Source organism: Mixophyes fleayi, chromosome 1, assembly GCF_038048845.1.
Source record: "Mixophyes fleayi isolate aMixFle1 chromosome 1, aMixFle1.hap1, whole genome shotgun sequence".
Lineage (NCBI taxonomy): Eukaryota > Metazoa > Chordata > Amphibia > Anura > Limnodynastidae > Mixophyes > Mixophyes fleayi.
The window spans coordinates 138,896,351-138,916,276 of record NC_134402.1 but is presented as its reverse complement, the minus strand read 5'-3'; the positions used below and the strand labels follow the sequence as shown (position 1 = coordinate 138,916,276).

At 41.1% G+C, this 19,926-nt stretch overlaps 1 protein-coding gene across 3 annotated transcripts in view; it reads left to right on the top strand.

Moving 5' to 3' along the window:
- The window catches only part of GSTCD (glutathione S-transferase C-terminal domain containing), a 164,130-nt gene extending 144,532 nt beyond the window's left edge, over nucleotides 1-19,598 (top strand). For all 3 annotated transcript variants that reach the window (XM_075200850.1, XM_075200844.1, XM_075200839.1), the window contains 2 exons: nucleotides 17,237-17,306; nucleotides 19,190-19,598. In XM_075200850.1, coding sequence (XP_075056951.1) covers nucleotides 17,237-17,306; nucleotides 19,190-19,326 — 207 coding nt within the window. In that variant the 3' untranslated portion in view covers nucleotides 19,327-19,598. The remainder of the gene's footprint in view (nucleotides 1-17,236; nucleotides 17,307-19,189) is intronic.
- Nucleotides 19,599-19,926: the final 328 nt, after the last annotated feature.

Here is a 19,926-nt window from a genome sequence, read left to right as displayed (position 1 = left end):
GGTCTCTGGACCCCTCGGCGGCGTCTCCGCGATTTGCGGCCTAGCCGCGCCTTTGCAGCCTCGGCTGTTATTTCCTTTGATCGCCTGAGTGACCTGACTTCCGGTTTTCGGAGGTCAACTTCCGGTCGGCGGGGGAGCCTGATCGCCGGAGAGAGGGGGACACAGCCTTGAGCTTCCGCTGCAATATATCTGCATCAAAGGCCCTAGAGAACGAGGTGCATTTACACATAAGGCCTGCCAGCACATTGCCACGGGGAACCTCTGTTTAAAGTGGTAAGGAGAGGGGGCGGGGCTTAGCGGCGGCATCCAGAGGCACAGCAGACAGGGAAGGACTCGCTCCACACCTCCCGACATTCACCTGGATGGAAACATTATACGCTCCGGGCGCCATATTGCCTTCTGGCTGTATCCAAGTAAGTCACTGCTTAAGAGCTACAAAGCAGCTTGTGCACAATCTGTTTACACTGGAGACATAGATGTGTTAAGCTATTATCTGAACCTGCATACTACCAGGAGCTGTTTGGACTTTTAAAGCCTCCTACTGTTACTGTGACTGCTTTACTTATACTATCTGGTGGAGGGTGATTACAGCTGGCGGCCATCTACCAAGTCCTGGGGGGGTCGGGCTGTATAGTCTGCTGGCAGTATAACCCTGAAGCACAACTGTCTTGTTGGTTTCTGGCCCTGATTCTCGGCCATATACAAGTTCATAGGAGAAATACTACCCACTTTGCTGTGTAAAACCATGGGGAAGCATGGTCAATCCACTGCTGCGGGAAAACTGGAACGTTTTGCCCGATCCTCCACGAGTGTTACTGGCTCAGGTGAAACATCACAATCTGCTCCCCCTCCTTTGTCAGCACCGCAGGATGAGCAGGAGGTCACATTACAGCAGGTTCTACAGGCCATCGGGGCGTCTGAGAAGCGGGTGACTGATAAAATTGCAGAAGTACAGGTGGATGTATCTCTTCTCCGGCAGGATGTACAGAAGATTAGGGAGAGAGTGGGCGAGGTAGAGGCCCGTGTGTCCACGCTTGAGGATGGTTCTGCTCCGGTTGGGGGTCGGTTGGAGGGTCTGGAGTCCCAGGCCTCGCTTTTCAGGCAAAAGCTCACGGATATCGAGGGGCGCCTACGCCGCAGCAACATTCGTGTAGTGGGGCTACCTGAGAAGGTGGAGGGCACTGCTCCAGAATCTTTCCTGGAAAAATGGTTAATCCAATTATTTGGCGCAGATCCGTTCACAGCCCAATTTGCAGTGGAGCGAGCACACCGCATTCCAACTCAGGCACCTCCGCCTGGAGCTCCTCCGCGGACATTTATAGCCAAATTCCTGCACTATCGTGATCGAGATGCTGTACTACGCCTAGCTAGGCAGAAAGGCCCAGTGGAATATAATGGTCAACGAGTAGCAATGTATCCTGACTTTGCTCTAGATGTTCAAAAAAATAGGGCCCAGTTTATCCCGGTGAAGAGAAGATTGCGTGACTTACAGATCCCATATGCCATGATCTTCCCTGCTAGACTACGTGTGGTCTCAGAGGGTCGCACATCCTTCTTTGATACACCGCGTGAGGCTGCTACCTGGCTGGATCGTCTGGCTGCTGGAGGATGCTGAAACGGGATGTCAGATGAGCAGTTTAGCATCCCTCTACTTTGTCCTTGGGACACTCTGGTGCTGAGTTACATTATGCAATATGTATTGTGTTCTTCTTGGTACTTGCTACGCTCATTAAGGTTTAAAATGTGTTGATGAGAAAGAAAGTTGCTCTAAGGCTCATATATGAGGTAACGGGCTGGAGAGCCCATGGCTTTAAGGCCTATTCTGGTCTCAGTTTGCCCCCCCTTATTTTCCATTTGTTTCTTTTCTTTGTCCTTGTACTCTATTTTTGTTTACCCTCCTTGTTGGCGGGCGGCCTGTCTTGTTGAGCTCGGGCTGTTTTGCACAGTGCGGGCTTGACGGGTGGCTGTGTGCTGGCTTGTTGGGCATCCTAAGTTAATTACTGTTCGGGTCTGAGGTATACTTTAGTTGGGTGGAGTATACAGGGTGGGGGTAGGGGTTTAGTGTTAAGGTTACTAATTTAGTTTGAGTGCAGTTATGTGTTCGCAAAAATATGACCAATGCTTTTGTAAGACTACATCTATACTTGATTATGTATGCTCTGCGGGGCTGTGGGATACGGGGCAGTGGGTCTCGGGGGAAATGTTACAAGATTTTATGCTTTATGTATGTGTTCTGGTACATCTGACAGGGAGCTGAGAATCCTCTCCTGGAATGTTCGAGGTTTAAACAACAGTGTAAAGCGCTCCCTTGTTATACGTCAAATTAGGAAAAATGATCCTGACATAATTTGTTTATTGGAGACCCATCTGCATGGTGAAAGAACACTCTCCCTTAAAAAGTCATGGGTAGGTGGTGCGTACCACTCCACACACACAACTCATTCTCGAGGGGTTACTGTATTGGTTCATAAGCGCCTTAGTTTCACCCTGGAAAAAATACAGGTGGATCCAATAGGGAGATTTGTTTTAATGAAATCTGTCATTAATTGGGTTCCGGTGCTCCTTCTTGTGGTGTATATACCCCCTCCATATAATAGTGAAGTTTTAAAAAAATGTGGTGAGTTTATGGCAATGTCTCCAGAGATTCCCACCATATGTATAGGGGACTTTAACAATGTGATGAATAAATCTTTAGATAGATGGCGGGAACAAAATCTTGCAGTCAGTGACTCTGTGTCGGCCTTTGCTGCCCTGGTAGGGGAGTTGGGCTTGGTTGATGTCTGGCGCTTAAGATATCCAGAAGAGGTGCAATTCTCCTGTTTTTCTACATCATACAATGCATTTTCTAGGATTGATATGGCTTTGTTGTCGCATTCTCTGGTGCCGGCGGTACGGGGGGTGGAATACAAGGCTAGAGGAATTTCTGATCACTCGCCTCTTCTTCTGAATATTGACTTTGCTATTGTTAGAGGTCAGTCCTTTTGGAAGTTGAACCCCTTCTGGCTCTCCTTGATGGGTACAGGGGCAACATTGGTGGCTCAGTGGGAAGGGTTTTTCATGGATAACTCTGGTACAGCACGACCCCCTATGGTATGGGACACTTTTAAAGCTTTTCTGAGGGGGACATTAATTGCTAGTGTGGCGGAAATAAAAAAGTCGTCTAGGCATAAAGAAAAAGAATTGGAGGACACATGCAAATTACTAGAAAGGCAATATATAAATTGTAGGACTGAGGCCTCAAGATGTGTTTGGCAGGTGGCTCAGAGGGAGTGGGTAAACTATGTGTTTGATAAATCTAAACGTAAGTTTCTTTTCTCTAAACATGTGCAGTATGCTGAGGGAGACAGAAATGGCAGTTTCTTGGCATACCTGGCAAGGGTTGAGAGGGCTAATGCGGCTGTTCCAGTTATTTGTGATGAAAGTTGGGCTAAGAAATTCCTGATGCCTGATATTGTTGAGGTTTTTTACAAATATTACGCTACTACATATAAGTCACAGGTTCAATATGATTTGGCCACCTTACAAGTATACTTAGATGCTATTATTCTTCCCACACTCTCTGCGGCTAGTAGGGAGTATTTGGACTCTCCTTTTACTGAAGAAGAGATTGATATGGCCATTATGTCATTCCCTAATGGAAAGGCGCCTGGAATAGATGGCATACCCATTGAAGTATATAAAAAACATCGATCCTTTTTTGTAGCTAAATTGTTGGGAACACTCGGCGAGCTGTGCGGGGCCAACGCCCTCTCCCCCTCCATGATGGAGGCAGTGGTGGTGGTGATACCTAAATCAGGTAAAGATCCATTGTACCCAGAGTCATATCGCCCGATCTCACTCCTGACGGGTGATGTAAAGATCTTGGCTAAACTGCTGGCACTGAGGCTAAATAGGGTGGTGTTGGAATTGATTCACCCGGATCAGACTGGGTTCATGCCGGGCAAGTCCACATCTATTAACCTTAGGAGGTTATATACCCTCCTACAGGTGCGGTCGCCTCCTGAGGAGAGTGAAGTGGTGGTATCCCTCGACGCGGCTAAGGCGTTCGACTCGGTGGAGTGGCTGTACCTGTGGGAGGTGTTGTCCCGTTTCGGGGTGGGTTCCAACTTCATAAAATGGGTTAAGTTACTTTATTCACATCCTGTAGCTCGGGTATGTGTAAATGGCCACCTCTCCCAGCCATTTAAATTGGAAAGAGGCACTAGACAGGGATGCCCACTGTCTCCTGCTTTGTTCGCACTAGCAATAGAACCACTGGCCTGCCTTATTCATAATAATAAAGATATTAAGGGACTTCAATCAGAGCATAGGGAAGATAAGGTGGCGTTATACGCTGATGATATGCTGCTGTTCCTTGCTGACCATAAAGAGTCTCTGGGTACTCTCCTGAGGGTGGTTGATTGTTTTGGGGTATTCTCTGGTCTGAAAATCAATTGGGATAAGTCCAGTGTGTTCCCAGTGGGTTGGAAATGTCCAATTACTCCACTAAAAGATCTCCAACTGAGGTGGACACCAAAATTTAAGTACCTGGGATTGTGGATCACTAACACCCCCTCAGAATTTATGGAACTAAATTTACAGCCTCAGGTTGAATATCTTAAATCAAAAATACATGTGTGGAGGAAGCTCCCTCTTTCTGTGTCTGGCAGGATAAACTTAATTAAGATGGTGGTGCAGCCAAGGTTTTTATATATACTTCAGCAATCACCTATATATATCCCACCCTCTTTCTTTCGCAGTGTTGACCGTTATTTGACCTCTCTGGTCTGGGGAGGGGGGAGGGCTAAGGTTAAGCTCAGCTCGTTGTGCAGGTCCAGGGCTGGTGGTGGTCTTGCGTTTCCAAATTTAAAATTGTACTATATTGCTTCTCAACTGACCCACCTCAAGGCATGGATTTCCGATCCGGGTTACCAGGATCTACACTGGATATTAGTTCATCAATTCAATGCCAATCATACGCCTTTGCAGGCACTGTTGTCCGGGAGGCTCGGCCCACAGGCTTCTCCGCTCCTGATTCAGGCAATTAAGATTTGGGCAGTCAGTAATAAAATGGTGGGATTCACAGATATAGATCCATGTACTCCTATTTGGGGGGCGAGGAGATTGAGGGAGTTGGACACAGTGGTGGGGTCCAGGCGGTGGTCCCGGTATGGTGTAGTGGCTGTAGGTCAACTGTATGAAGTAAATGTTCTTAAATCTTTTGAACAGTTGTCCAGGGAATTTTCTGTGCCTAGAACAATGTTCTTTTCCTACCTCCAACTGAGACATGCCATGTACACACAATTCAAAGGGGAGTCACCAGTGGTTGCCATAGCCCCACTGAGAAAGCAGTTACAGGCTTTGAGCAACAGGGGTCTGATTTCATGTATGTACTCCTGTCTTTTGTATGAATCCACTGTAAATGACTTGAATGACCTGAGAAATCAATGGGAAATAGATATTGGTCCCTTAACAGACAAAGAATGGGGGATGGTCACGGATAGCACTAGTGGCTACACAGCATCATTAAAATTCCAGCAAATACAGGTGTTCATTCTGCATAGGGCCTACTTGACTCCTATTAGGCTGGCTAAGTTCCGCCCTGATAGCACTTCTAAATGTCCAAAATGTAGTTCGGAAAATGGCAATTTCTGGCATCTCATTTGGGAATGTCCCTGTATACAAAACTTCTGGCGAAGAGTCATACGATGTGTTCAAAAAACGGGAATTGAAGTCCCACTTAGGTCATCGGCCACTTGTTTATTTGGGCTCCGTCTGAAGGGAAAGGTCAACAAGCTGACAAAAATTTATATTTCCCAGTTGTTTATGGTGGCTAAGGTTAGCATAGCCCGCTTATGGTTAGCCTCGACGAGCCCCACAATTAAGAGTTGGAAAATCCTGGTAAATGCCACTATAGGGCATGAAAGATTTGTTTACACGAGCAGGCAGGCATTGCCAAAGTTTGAGAATATATGGTACAGGTGGGTGGAGTCTCCATTTTATTTTGTATCCTCTAGTCATGATGTCCCGAATACATGAGGGTCTGGTTCCCCTGGATTACATAATAACAATAATAAAGTTGATAACAAAAAGCAGAGCCCCGCCTCTGCAGAGTACGTATGCAAGAGTATTTACGATGTATATTCCTAATTAAGTATTGTACAAATGTTATCATTATGCGATACTGGTGTCTTACAATTTAACCAATATTTTATATTCAATATTGACATATTTGCGACTGTATTTTCTTTCTTCTGTATTTGTTTTTTTTTTGTTTTGTTGTTGGTATGTATGTACCTTGAAAATTTCCAATAAAAAATACTGGATTTAAAAAAAAAAAAGATCTAGTACATGAATTGAAGACAAAATAATAAGAAAGTATGGATTAGTATTCACTTAAGAGTAAATTTGTCAAGCTGCAGGTTTGAAAAAGTAGAGATGTTGCCCATAGCAACCAATCAGTTTCTAGTTATCATTTATTTAGTACATTCCACAACATATCTAGAATCTGATTGGTTGCTATAGGCAACATCTCGCAGTTTGATAAATTTACCCCTTAGTTTCTTCTCTCTGTAGCATTGATGTCAAATTATTTTTGTCCTAAGTTATAATCAGTTGCTTTAGTAAGCAAATATTCTTAGGGTTTTTGGGAGTAAGAATAATTGTTTTCAAAGGATGCTGATTTTAGGTGGACAACATAACTGTTTCTTTAAAGTATGAATGATACTTAAATAGTTAATGAGTCCAATTGGTAAATCAGCTGATACAAAACTCAGTATATGTAAAGCTTACTATCATTTCAGAACTGCCTCATCAGAAATAAAATTGGGAGGTTTTAACAATATACTTGGCTGCAATGGTTCCTCATTTGGAAAAGGTAGTAGATCTCAGCCACATTTTTTTTTTTTTTTTTTTTTTAAATCAAATATTTTTTATTAAGATTTTTTTTTAAAATAACAGTACAAAACAAAGAGAAAAAAACAAACAAAAAAAATATGACATAATTACAATACATGTTGCATTCCATGGTATTTAGCAGTAGCATAATAACAATTCAGATATTTCAATGCACATCCTCATAAAAAAACAACAAAAAGCATGGTATCTATATGGCAATATAGGACAACAAGTGTTATATTCTGTTCAGCTCTTAAAACCTCTCCACTGTAGACGTGGAATACTAAGACTTGGTAAAGACATTAGTATCGATAAGTGTTTGCGGTCAACCCAATATTTTCAAAATACATATACGGATGGGGGGAGAAGAAGCAGTCTCGGGTTCCTCAGCCAAAAACCGCACTGCATACCGTGAATTTAGACTGTAAGCTCCAATGGGGCAGGACTGATGTGAATGAGTTCTCTGTACAGCACTGCGGAATCACTGGCGCTATATAAATAGATGATGATGATGAGTGTGCTATTGGCCCATAGCGGAGTCTCCGGTTCTAATGTCCCCTTTACAATTTTCCAGATCATTAGGGCCTGCTTAAGCAAATGCGGAACCATTCTCGTGACTCTGGTGCCCAGCAGGACCTGTATGGGTGGTCTATCAAATCCTGTACATCCTCTAAGGAAACTTGTCAGGTCAGCTGTCCGAGAGCCTTCAATGTATCCCCAAAGATGCGCCAGCAGCGCAGCAAAGTAGTAAGCCTTGAAGTCAGGGAGGACCAGGCCTCCCGCTGTCTGGGGTTGGCATAAGGAGGTTAACCCTATACTAGCTTGTTTCTCCTCCCAGACCACAGAGGACATGTATTTATTATTTGATAGAAGAGCTGCCTAGAACTTTGGTTGCAGAACCATTTTAATTAAATTGATCCTGCCCGTCACCGACAGGGGCAATCTCGTCCACGTAGAGATCTTGGCCCGAAGATTATTGGTCACGGGATCAATATTTAGCGGTATATAGTCAGAAGGTGAATTTATGATCCATATTCCCAAGTATTTGAATTTTTGTGTCCACTGCAACGGGGGAGACCCAGCAACTCTATCCTGGACCTCCCCACCAATGGGGAAAATGCTAGACTTGGACCAGTTTATCTTCAGGCCAGAGAATGTACCGAATTCATCTACTAGGTGTAGCAGTGTGTCTAGGGATGCCTCCGAGTCCTTCAGGAAAAGGAGGATATCTTCAACATAAAGCGCGACCTTGTCTACACCGACCCCGGTCCTGAGTCCACGGATTTCAGAATGTGCATGGATCAAACCCACCAGTGGCTCTATGGCAATGGAAAACAGAGCCGGGAGAGAGGGCATCCCTGCCTCGTGTTCCTGCCCAGTGAGAATGGGGAGGAAGTATGACCATTTACACTAATTCTGGCAGCTGGATTTGAATACAATAACCTCACCCAGGGCAAAAACCTAGGACCAGTACCGAATTTACACATGACTTCCCACAGATATTCCGATTCCACAGAGTCAAATGCTTTGGCTGCATCTAGGGAGACAACCACTGCCCCATCTCCATGACCACCAGACATCTGTAAATAGGTATAAAGACACCGGAGATTAATGGCAGTAGATTTCCCTGGCATAAACCTAGTATGGTCTGAGTGGATCAACTGAGCAATAACCATATTTAATCTCAAGGCAAGTACTTTAGCTAAAATTTTAACGTCCGTTGTTAGGAGGGAAATGGGTCGGTAGGACTCAGGCAGCAGTGGTTCCTTGCCCGGATAAGGGATGACCACTATTATTGCCTCAGACATGGATGGCGGTAGAGTTTTGTTTTGCAGTTCCGCCCTGCCAAGTATGCAATGAGACTATTACTCTTGTCACACTATGCATACATATCATGTTTAGAGAATAGGAGCCTGCGGGTAGACTTATCTAGCAAGTAATCAGCCCATTACCTCTGTGCATGTAGCCAAGCCAGTTGGTTAGCAGGGAGTCCCGTGTGCAAATATATTTGCTCCAAGTTCCAACAGGCCTAATCTAACCTTGATTCCTCCGCCCTGGAGGAGTTTTTTGACCCTCAACACGGTTAACCAATGTTCCACGAAGGAACGCTTTGAAGGCTTACCAGAGAACCGGCGGGCCGGCTGTGGCAGCATTGTCCTAGAAAAACCCTTCCCAATCCATCACCAGATTACTACACGTACCCATAATTGTAAGCCAAAAAGGGTTAAGTTTCCAAAATCTAATTCCGGCGTCTGGTATGAAGACGGCAACCAGCAACACCGGGGAGTGTTCAGATATTCCCCTAGAGAGGTATCCAATTTCAGTAGCTAACGGGGCCAGTTTTTGACCCTATACCACGATACCCCCCGTGAGTGTGAGGAGTGGGCCGAATGGTATGCCCATCTCACCCAAGACTTCTTCAGAGCCAGTACATGAGATGGCATGCCAGATCAGGGTTGTATTTTTTGGGCTGTGTGAGAACCAGGGATTTTTTGATGCGATCATTAAGTCCCATTAATTCCACGAAGCCCCCCAGTACCCACTCTGGATGACCCCAAGATCTATCCTTAAGCGCATGAGAGTCATTCCCCAATACATCTTATAGCTGAACACTGCGTATTTCAAGCAATTACATTGAAAATTGCCAGAATAAAGAAACATGTAGTATTGTAGAAGCACATAGCATTTTAGAATCAATCTTGTCAAATGTGAATCGTATTGTAATGCTTTGGCAAAGAATACAAGTGGAACTAAATCAAACACCCTATCTACTCTCCCAATTCCCCCACCCCACCCCGCATACCTAGACAAAAACCTTGGTATACTTAATCCCCTAAACATCCCAAGACTAAACTAACAATACTCAAACAATCCCAACTATTACCTACTTGAGAACTACCTAGTCCTAGCTTGTGACAAGGGGACTCTCCCTTAGTATACGTTCTGCACTTTACCCAGTTAAAGGAAAAAGAAATAGAACACATTGTATCACCCCTTCAGCTTAATCATTATTATCAAATAAACAATAGATTAGCCAAATCTTGAACCAAGAAAAAGTTTATCTCACCTGAGGCCCAGCACAGGGCCTACTGTCCAGCCAGTCCATGGCCTCCTTAGGCGTGGAGAAGAAGTTGGATCGTCCTTCCGCCACCACTCAGAGCCTCGCAGGGAAGAGCATTGCGTATGGTAGTTGTAAATCCCGGAGCCGCCGAATGACTTGGGTAAATTGGGCTCTGCTCTTTTGAACCTCAATAGCAAAGTCTGGGAAGACTGATAATACATGTTTTTCATATTTGAGGGGTCCTTGCGTTCTGGCCAGGCAGAGAATGGTATCTCTGTCATTGTAATGAAGCAGTTTAGCTATGAACATGCGCACTGGCCCCCGTTCGACTGCAAACTGTGAGGTGAAGGCCTCTCTGCCAAACTCGCGGACAAGCGAGGTCTCCAGGAATGTTTCAGAAGCGGATCCCTCCGCACGTTCGGGGAAGCCCAAAAAACGGATATTATTCGTACAGAAGTGGCCCTCCATATCAGACATCTTTTGTTTACACATGTTGACTTGAATAGCCAAGTCCATGATTCTTCTCTCATGCGAGCAGTCACATCTTCTAGTGAGGATATACGGTGCTCACTTCTTCAACTCGCTCCCTCATTTTTTGTAGATCTTGTCGAATGAGAGAGAGATCCGACTGCACCTCACTAATACGATCTGTGATCCGCTTTTCAGAAGAGGTTATAGTGAGAAGAACTTGGAATTGGGGTCTTCTATGGGTATGGGGGGGGGGGGTTGCAACCCCAGCAGGCATAGATGTCTTTGTAGTGCCAGACGTCTCTGAAGGTTGCGCCGCTGTAGAGGCCAGGGCATATTTCTCCAGTTTTGCAGCTGTTTAGGAAAAACAAGGGTAATTCAGATGAAGATATGCACCAGATAGGAGCCAACCAGGCTCGGTATGTGTGTAGGTGATTATGGTACAAAGCAACTCAATCTCAGAGATTAACCACTCGGGAAGGGAGTTCAGAAAGCAAATGACGATATGGTGCCAAAATATTAGTTGCAAAGCACTATCTGGTGGCAACAGCACTCCTCATTCCTTGTCTTGTATAGCACCAACAGCTTGACCACTTCTCTGCGTAATGTCTGTCACACCACAGAAATGTATATATTAGATTCTGTAAATTTACCAGTAAGGGGGAAGGGAAGCCACGGGGGTATTGGGAGCCTTCATTCCATTCACTCCTACAGAAAAAAACAACCAATTTCTGACCCAGCCATTTCTTGGTTTATTATTGCCCATGAGGACAAAGGAGCCAGCTTGAAAACAGACAATCCCCGTCAACTCCAGCGTGCTGTGTGGTATGAGCTGCACAGTATCTGTGAGGGACCCGGACATTAGCAGAATCACAAGTGAGTACTTAGGAGGGGTAGGAGCTGCAGAATAGACTCGCTACTCACAAACTGGATCAGACCTGTCAGATCTTGAAGCAGGTTGTCAGCTCAGCCACCTCAGCGTTCGGCACACTCCCGCTGTCCTCCAGCCTCCCGGCTATGATGAAATCCAGAATGGCCGCTTCACGCCCGACCTCCAGATGAAGTCAATTCACTAGCAGCGGAGGCATCGGGGGGACTCGAACCAAGATCCCACGACTTCCAAAGAGGGGAGCCAGGAGTCCACCAGATCACACATCTAGAACCAGAGACATTGGATGATATGAGTGCTCCTCCGCCAACGCACCCAGACACCGCAGCCACAGCTCAAACAACGATTTCCAGTGGTAAACCTGCAAGATAGGACCCGGGCATGGACCAGGGAGACACAGGGAGTCCAGCTGGTTCTAGGGTGTCGTTTCTGGGCAGTTGGGTGCAGAGGTACTGGATCATTTTTCAGTTATATGGAGGAGAGGAAGCGCCGTGCGTCCTACACCATGTCCAGTCAAGCCACGCCCCTCCCTCAGCCACAGTTTTATTTGTAGTTAGTAACGACTAGTTGGTGGTAACTAGCGAAACCCCGTCAAGTGGGTTGGCACAGTAAACCTATCCTGACATAAAGTATAAACAGAAAAATGTGACCATCTGTTTACTAAACTTATGCTAAAAAATAACTATACTGTAACTCTTTTTTATTACATATGATTGTAACTAACTTTATTAAATGTTGCTCATTTAGAGAATTTTATAACTATACTTTCCAGGAAAAAAACCCTCAATATATAGTTTGTTACATTGCAGATTTTATTGTATCTCCAGTCAGCGTTTACTATATGATTACACCTTAATGAACATAATTCCTCCCTGGACATATAATTCAAAGAAAAATGTAGATTCAGAACAGACTTCTTTTTAATCCTTTTAAGCAGTGTGGGAGGTTTAATTTTCCTGGAGGGTCAGCGACCTTCTGGCTAATTAATTCTGAAGCGAGGAGCTCTTTAGTCAGCTTAAGCTATTTTGTTGTTGTCTTAGTAAGTCAATCAGGTCATATTCTCACAGTTAATACACTCATATGATTTGTGTCTTAAAGTTTTGTTTGACCAAGTATTTTCCCATCCAATCATCAAATGCAACACTGTTGGCAGGTTTATAGATCCCATGTGGATCATTTTATGAAAATTGGTCAAAATGAAAAAGGTACTGTTGTCTGTAACAACCATTCAGTCTGTCATTTCTTAGAGCAGTTTATAAACTAAAGCAAACAAAACAGCAGGGGCAGGGGGACATCTGCCTCCCGGCAGGACCCATTTTCTGCTGCCCTGGGCCACCTGAATTTTTTTTTTTTTAAATGTTCCTAATAGCTGCTGGAAAGAGTCACTAGCCATTCGGCATCCCCCACATCCCAGGCTAAAATTTGCCAGCCAGCCCCTGCAAATCAGATTGGGTGCTGTGGGCATTTGTTTCTTTTGCATTTGTTTTTATACTGTAAATATCCTCTAACTGCTTTGACTTTGTTAACACAAAGCCTAACAGATACATTATCATATTATTGGTCCAAGCTTTCTAGTATGGGAAATTGCATTGTAAACATATGCTAAATCATGAGTTATTGTCAACTTCCCCTTTGTGCAGTATAGGAAATTGTAATACAAAAATGTCAGTTAAATAAGAGGTACTTGATCTGGTAACCCCACCCGTTTCAGTGGCAGCTATTTGCAGTACCAGACCTTAGAAAATGACATTCAGGCCTTCCCTTTCAGTAACAGCTGGGTCCGTATATATTTGCAATGCAAGTGCAGTCCTGAAATAGTGCTGCCAAGGCTCTAGTGTTTATCTATAATAGGTACAGCCTTGAGCTTGCCACCAACAGAATAATATAGAAACAACAGTTGCTTATGCCAAAATGAATATTGTTTACTAGCATGTGCCTTTGTTTGATTAGTAGATATTGCAGTCATTAAGGTGGAAAGGATACTCCAGCAAAATTGCTTCATGCTCTATATGCAGCTAGGAGACCTGTACATAAATACATTTGGGCTGAATTAGGAGGAGATCAAGTTCACTGCGATGCGTCTCCAGAACAGTCTACAGATATACACTGCTCTGATGCTCAGGCTGGAATCTCTGAGATGTGTAGAAAAATTAGAAGAGATTCCTCACTGTTATCGGCAGAAATATGCGTAGCCGGATATCCCGGGCAATTGAATTTTCACCTTAGAGTTACTGCAAATCGTGCCTGCAAGGGGTGCATAATCAATCATTTTTATTTATTTTTGCTTAGATTGCAAATACTGCGAGCTGTGCAAACATTCTGGCCAGCTCTATTATTAAACTGCACTTTAATTGGGCTATGCTGCAGCCCTCTCACAACTATAAATCAGGTTGTGCATTTTACACATTACAGAATGCATTTTCCAGGTGCATATTTTGCATCCAGTAGTTAGGCTAGCTCCTAACCCTAAACCAGACCCATAATCTAATCTAAGCTATAAAAATTTCAGTATGTTCTGCATTAAATTGATACTTAAATGAATTCTTTAATATATATATATATATATATATATATATATATATATATATATATATATATATTAGTCACCCGGCATTCTGCTGGTCTGATCTGTGGTGTGGAGCAATATTTATATATTAGCAAATTATTTGGTAAATAGTTCAAAATGCTATTTAGAAAATAAGATTTGTTGCTTTGTCGTATTGTCGTTGTGCCGTGTTGTGGCGAGGTTTCCTTCCAGCAGTCAAACTATTGTTTACAACCAAAAAATTATGTTTTCAATATTTGTCGCTCTGCCACTTTGTCGTGCTGTCGCAATGTGATCTAGTAAGTTACTTTTTCAATACTAAATAACTATTGCCCATGTTCCAGTTGTGGCGCATATGTGCCCACTGTAGGCACTTTTGGCGGTGGACAGGGGTCAGCATGGGCACTGTGACTGGTCTGCGGCTACGCAGCTGTATATGCAGCAATGAGCTTTGGGTATCCATGACCCTGACATTGGTTCTCTGGCTTGACCACTTACCACTTTTGGTAGGTGCTAAGCACTGCATACTGGGAACACCCCACAAGACCTTACATTTTGGAGATAATGTGACCCAGTCGCCATTACATTTTGGCCTTTGTCATAGTCACTCAGATTCTTACACTTGCACATTTTTCCTGCCTCCAATACATCAACTTCAAGAACTGATTGTTCACTTGCTGCCTAATATTTCCCATCCCTTGTCAGGTACAATTGTAGCGAGATAATCAATGAAATTCACCTCACTTGTCAGTGTTTTTAATGTTATGGCTGATCAGTGTGTATAGTTGAAAAAAATAAAATAAATAAATATATATATATATATGTGTGTGTATATATCTTTATTCTCACGTTCCGTATTTCCAACAGGATATTTTTATCAGAAATTATTGCACATGCAAACAGTGAGCCCTTATATGGCTTACCACTCAATCAACAACTCACAGGGGTCAGCTTAATCAGTTCCCATAGAGATGGGAATAGTCTATACACTATTAAACATGTCATGTCATTAGTGTCGTATCATTAACACTGAAAATATGTAGCAGATCATATCAAACCATGACATAAAATATATAGTAATCAAATATTTTTAAAAATGTTTTGTTTGCATCAAATATGCACAATACAGATATGAGACCCAATAAAAAACAAATAATTACAAAATGTTGAGGCCGTGGACATTCCACAAAAGTACAGTGGCTAGTTTACCATGAAAAATAGTAAAATGATTTTTAAATATTAAATAAACAGTAGAAACAAATGTTAAATCACCAATGGTGGTCAAGTATAATATCATACATAGATAAACAATGAGATATATGTATATATAGTGCAATAATAATACAATAAATACAACAGAATGTGCGTCATTTACAAAGTGGGACCTATCACATGCAGGCATTCGATATTTTATCCAAAACTTCTAAAAACCGTTAAGAAAAAATTGCTTCTATTTGACATTCAGACCACCAGACATGATCACTGAGCACTTCCTCCTACAGTCAGCATGAGGAGTTCTGTGACACAATTTAAAGAGGAGGGAAACTGCGGGGGTGTTCTGGGGAATCAAGGATGATTTGTAACTAATTTAGTAACATTTAGGCATTTTGCTTCAATGTATGAAAAAAATGTTTTAATACATAGATCCTAAAACTGTATATTAAAAATATAATTTATTTCTATAAAGCTATAAAAGAAGATATTTAGATACATACATCATGGCCTCAAACATGTCCTAAATGAATAGACTATATGCAACTATATATTTTCAGAAAACTATATTAAAGGAATCCAGTAATACTGATAACTATCAACTTCAAAGCTCACTGTCAAGACGATTTGCAAATATTAGTTTTACAAATGTTAGGAGTAAAAGTATAAATTGTAACTGGTGCCAAGTTTTCCGCATTTCAGTGTTATGAATGTTGAAGAAACCTCATTTGTACTGTGGGTTCAGACTACACACATTCCATATATTGCTCTGTTCCTAGCAGCCATGTATATGACTGTGAAGAAGGCACGTCTTTGCACAATCTGCAGGAAAGAATGCCTTAATCTACAGGCTTTAGTGCGGGTAGGGATCCTTGGTATTTTTAATGAGCCTGTTTATGGACTTATCCTAGATAATTATCGGAAGGCCAGTATTCAATGCAATAGCCAGACATTGTCTCCTTGTCTGGCCATGCAGATTTTGAGTTCTTAATTATCTGCGCTAAATCCTACTTTGATGGAGTTACTCACTTTTCTTTATTCCTACTCTGAAAGGCAGTGCTTAAGAAGCAGAGTGCGTCAAACAATTCAAACACATGGTCACAAATATTGTCTTAATTTGATTGCTGTTAAAGAAAAAAATAGGTATTATTACAAAGAATATATATACAGAACAAGGCAAAATATTTATATTTGGTACAAGTATCCAAAATTCTATGGTTTTAAGTTAGTTAAAATAACACATGTCTCTAAGTTACTTAATTACGAGTTACTTGTTTTTATGTGTCCTCTGCTTAGACAGGGGAGAGGAGAACTCTGTGGATTAGCCAAGACATTTATAGACATTGCAGTTTTCAGTATAAAACCAGAACTGCTAAAATTGTGAATTTTTCTGGATTTGCAGTTCATCAATGACTACTTATGCAAATTCCTAGTTATTTCTAGATTTGGACGTATTGCATAGATGAACTTTTATGCGTATTCTGGCTTGGAAAAAGTACTTGTCCCTACGGCTGCTGCTTATAATCACCTGACACTGCCTACACATATTAGCCTATGTATGCTGAATTCACATATTCTTATAGTAACACTGGCAAGGGCTGATTTTAAGAGGATATGATTCATAATTTCTCTTTACGGATTTACCCAAGGTCTATGATATGTTGCAAGCAAATGTTTGCTGAATCTGAAACTAACGCAGGTTAACAATAGAGGTTTCAAGCTTTTATACCAGGACACACACACGCACATTGCCGGCACTTACAATACAAATCTCAGCTAATTTTTCCTGCAAGGACCTTTCGGAGAGACACTTCATGGCTAATTGAATTCCCGCCCTATGTATGAAAACATGTAGCAAATAATTTTCTATATATATAAAAGAAAACATTTGTTTGTTGGCGAATATCTTCCACAGCTCTCAAGGTAAAGCTGTTACACATTACAAAACAGACCCGCGCAACGTTGGGTGAACTGCTTGTAAAGTAATATAATCATAAATGTTTTATTTTCTATTGATTTGTAGGTGTTTTTGTTTGTGTGTTTGTTTGTGTATTTGTTATACTGGGGTTGGTGGAAAAGTTTATGCTTCCTTTTAGCTGTATATTATACTCTCTGAAATGGCAAAGTCCAGACAATACAGAGACTATCACTTTGTTTTTTAGTAGATGTTCTTTTGTAATTTCAGGAGCACATGGTTCTGTGTAGATTTGCGGATCAGACAGAGGTCAAGCTTCCTCCAGAGCGAAGGCTGATAGGTATGCATTTGCTGTGCAGTTTACTAATGATGTGTATGCTACATAATACTAGAATGGGTAGAACACACAAAATGATATTCTTCTTATATATTTGCTTTGAATTTCAGTTATTAATTTAGGAAGTTCTAATCATGTTCTTGTGTATGATTTTATCAAGTGCTAGTCAATCACCAATATGCCTAACTTCCTGTGAATTATCCCTTGTAGCTACAAGCAATAGTACTGGTTATTGTACTTTTTAGGAAGTCGATAAGTTTTATGTGTATACATAAAACCCCTTATTTAGGGGTTATTCACCTCATTCACCTGATTCACCTCATACCTCTAAAGAACAGTGCTCTACACAATACACCCATTTGACTGTATTGAGAGTTGCAACATCAGTGGTTTCTTCAACTCTATGTTGTAATAGACAGTTTGAGATAACTGTTTTCTGATAGCAACACACATCACTTACTGATATGAGTGGGTTCTCTGTACAGCGCTGCGGAATTAGTGGCGCTATATAAATAGATGATGATGATGATGATGAATAAGCAGGGATTAATTACATAGGCGATAACCAAGGATATAGCTGATAACAGTTTACTACTCAAACCTTCACTAGATAGCCACATTCAGCTTTGAGCAAGGGACTGTTTTGGATAGCATACTGAGCACATTTATTATTCATTTTATTTCATGATTTCTATTTAGTTAAAATAATACACAAGCTGTGAAATACTGCATAGCAATGGCAGAAAATGGATTTATTTTCTGTTTGAAAACCGCTATTCACACATTAATGAGAATACTTCACAATTAATTAGAAACAATACTGAATTGTGCCACAGTCTCATGAAATAACATTAGTGTATTGCACAGACCCTAACTTTGTTCTCTTCACATGTCCACAGTGGACATTAAAAGAGAGTTATTGAAAGGATGATTTTTATTGGTTTTCCAATGACTCCAAACTAATTTCCCCTATCCATTATAGAAGTTATATATTTTAAACATATCACACTCGCTTAATCCAGGTTTTCCTATGTAACTGGACATGAAATAGGTTGAAAGTGAAATATTTAAAGAGTTTCGGTCATAAATATGTATTAAACAGATATCTGAAAGATAAAATATAACTAAGAAAACATGTTCTATGCTATAGACATGGTTTCTTCAATGTTTACTTTGTTTATACTTGCATGAATAAATGAATGAGAATAAACATGCTATATAGTGCCAGAAGCATATACTCACTGTACAGTACTTGTGTGACATCATCAAGCTGTAGGAAGTTGACAGTTTTTAAGGATCCATCTGACTGCATAATCACATTAGATCAGTGTCACAGGAGTTTCAGCCCTAAATTGCAAATAGACTTTTACTCAGAGTGCTAATAATGTTGGATTTTTTGAAAATTACATGACAGGTACACTTTACATGCATTTGTTAAAGCAATATTTTTTATTTAAGCATATATTAATATGTATATATATATATATATATATATATATATATATATATATATATATATATTATATATATATTTTTTAAGCAAATTATATTTAGACATTGTAAGTAAAGGTGTTATATTTTTTATATTTGTGTTTTTATTAAAGAGAAACTAGCTCCACTATAAGAATAAATTTTGACTCATAAGAAAATTCTGTTTTAGAAACTAAATATTGATCTATCACTTCTGATGAACAGTGTATTCACAAATTAGCATTTTTTGTGAGTATAACAATATTAAGGGGATTTTAATAACACTTTTCTTCAATGCCAAAAACAATGCAACTTTTATGGATTCCGGCCAGATGATCTATACAGATTGTCCATGCAGATAGTAGATATTGTGTTAGAAATGAGTTATGCTAAACTCTTTATGTGTTGTCTTGCAGGGAAACATTGCATGGGCTTGGTGGATTTGGATCGAGCATGGGCTGCTGAACAATATGGCTACAAAGCCCAAGTTATCTCAATGGAACCAGAAAGCTGCTCACCAAAGAATAATTTAATTGTGGGATCTCCCATTTAAATGCTTCATGTAAAATCATTTTGTTATGGACTCTGGAAATAAATATTTCATATGTAGAACTCTTACAATTACAGTTCCTGCTAATAATCCAATCAAATTGATCAGATCATTATCAGGCATGGTGGTAAAGCAGTTGGAAGATGACTGCTATTTATTGTATGTGCCAAGCAGCACAATAGGCCCTGTGTGGCAGCTTTAAACTCTATGTAGCTTATGTTCATTAAGTTTTTTTCTATATGAAGAAATAAAAATAAAATAAAGGTCAAAATGTTTTTTAAAGTGTTTTATGTATATGTCAAGACACCTAAAACAATGGTGATCCAGTACTTCAGATTTTAGTTTTTCCTTCAGTTTTCTAATTCAAGTATGAAATGTTATTTTTTATCCACAAAATCCATAATCCGTATGCCATATACCGGGCCTGAGTCATTAAGGAACTTATCTGGCTGTTTTGAGTGTATCCTCCGCAAAATCTGCGCATGTGCAGATCTGGCTGGATTTTGGTTGAAATAAAGGATTTTCTGGAGAGATAACGAGGTGACGAATGGGCGGATTTTAACAAAATTGTTTGGAGGGGAGCAAACCCCAAACGAAAAAGTG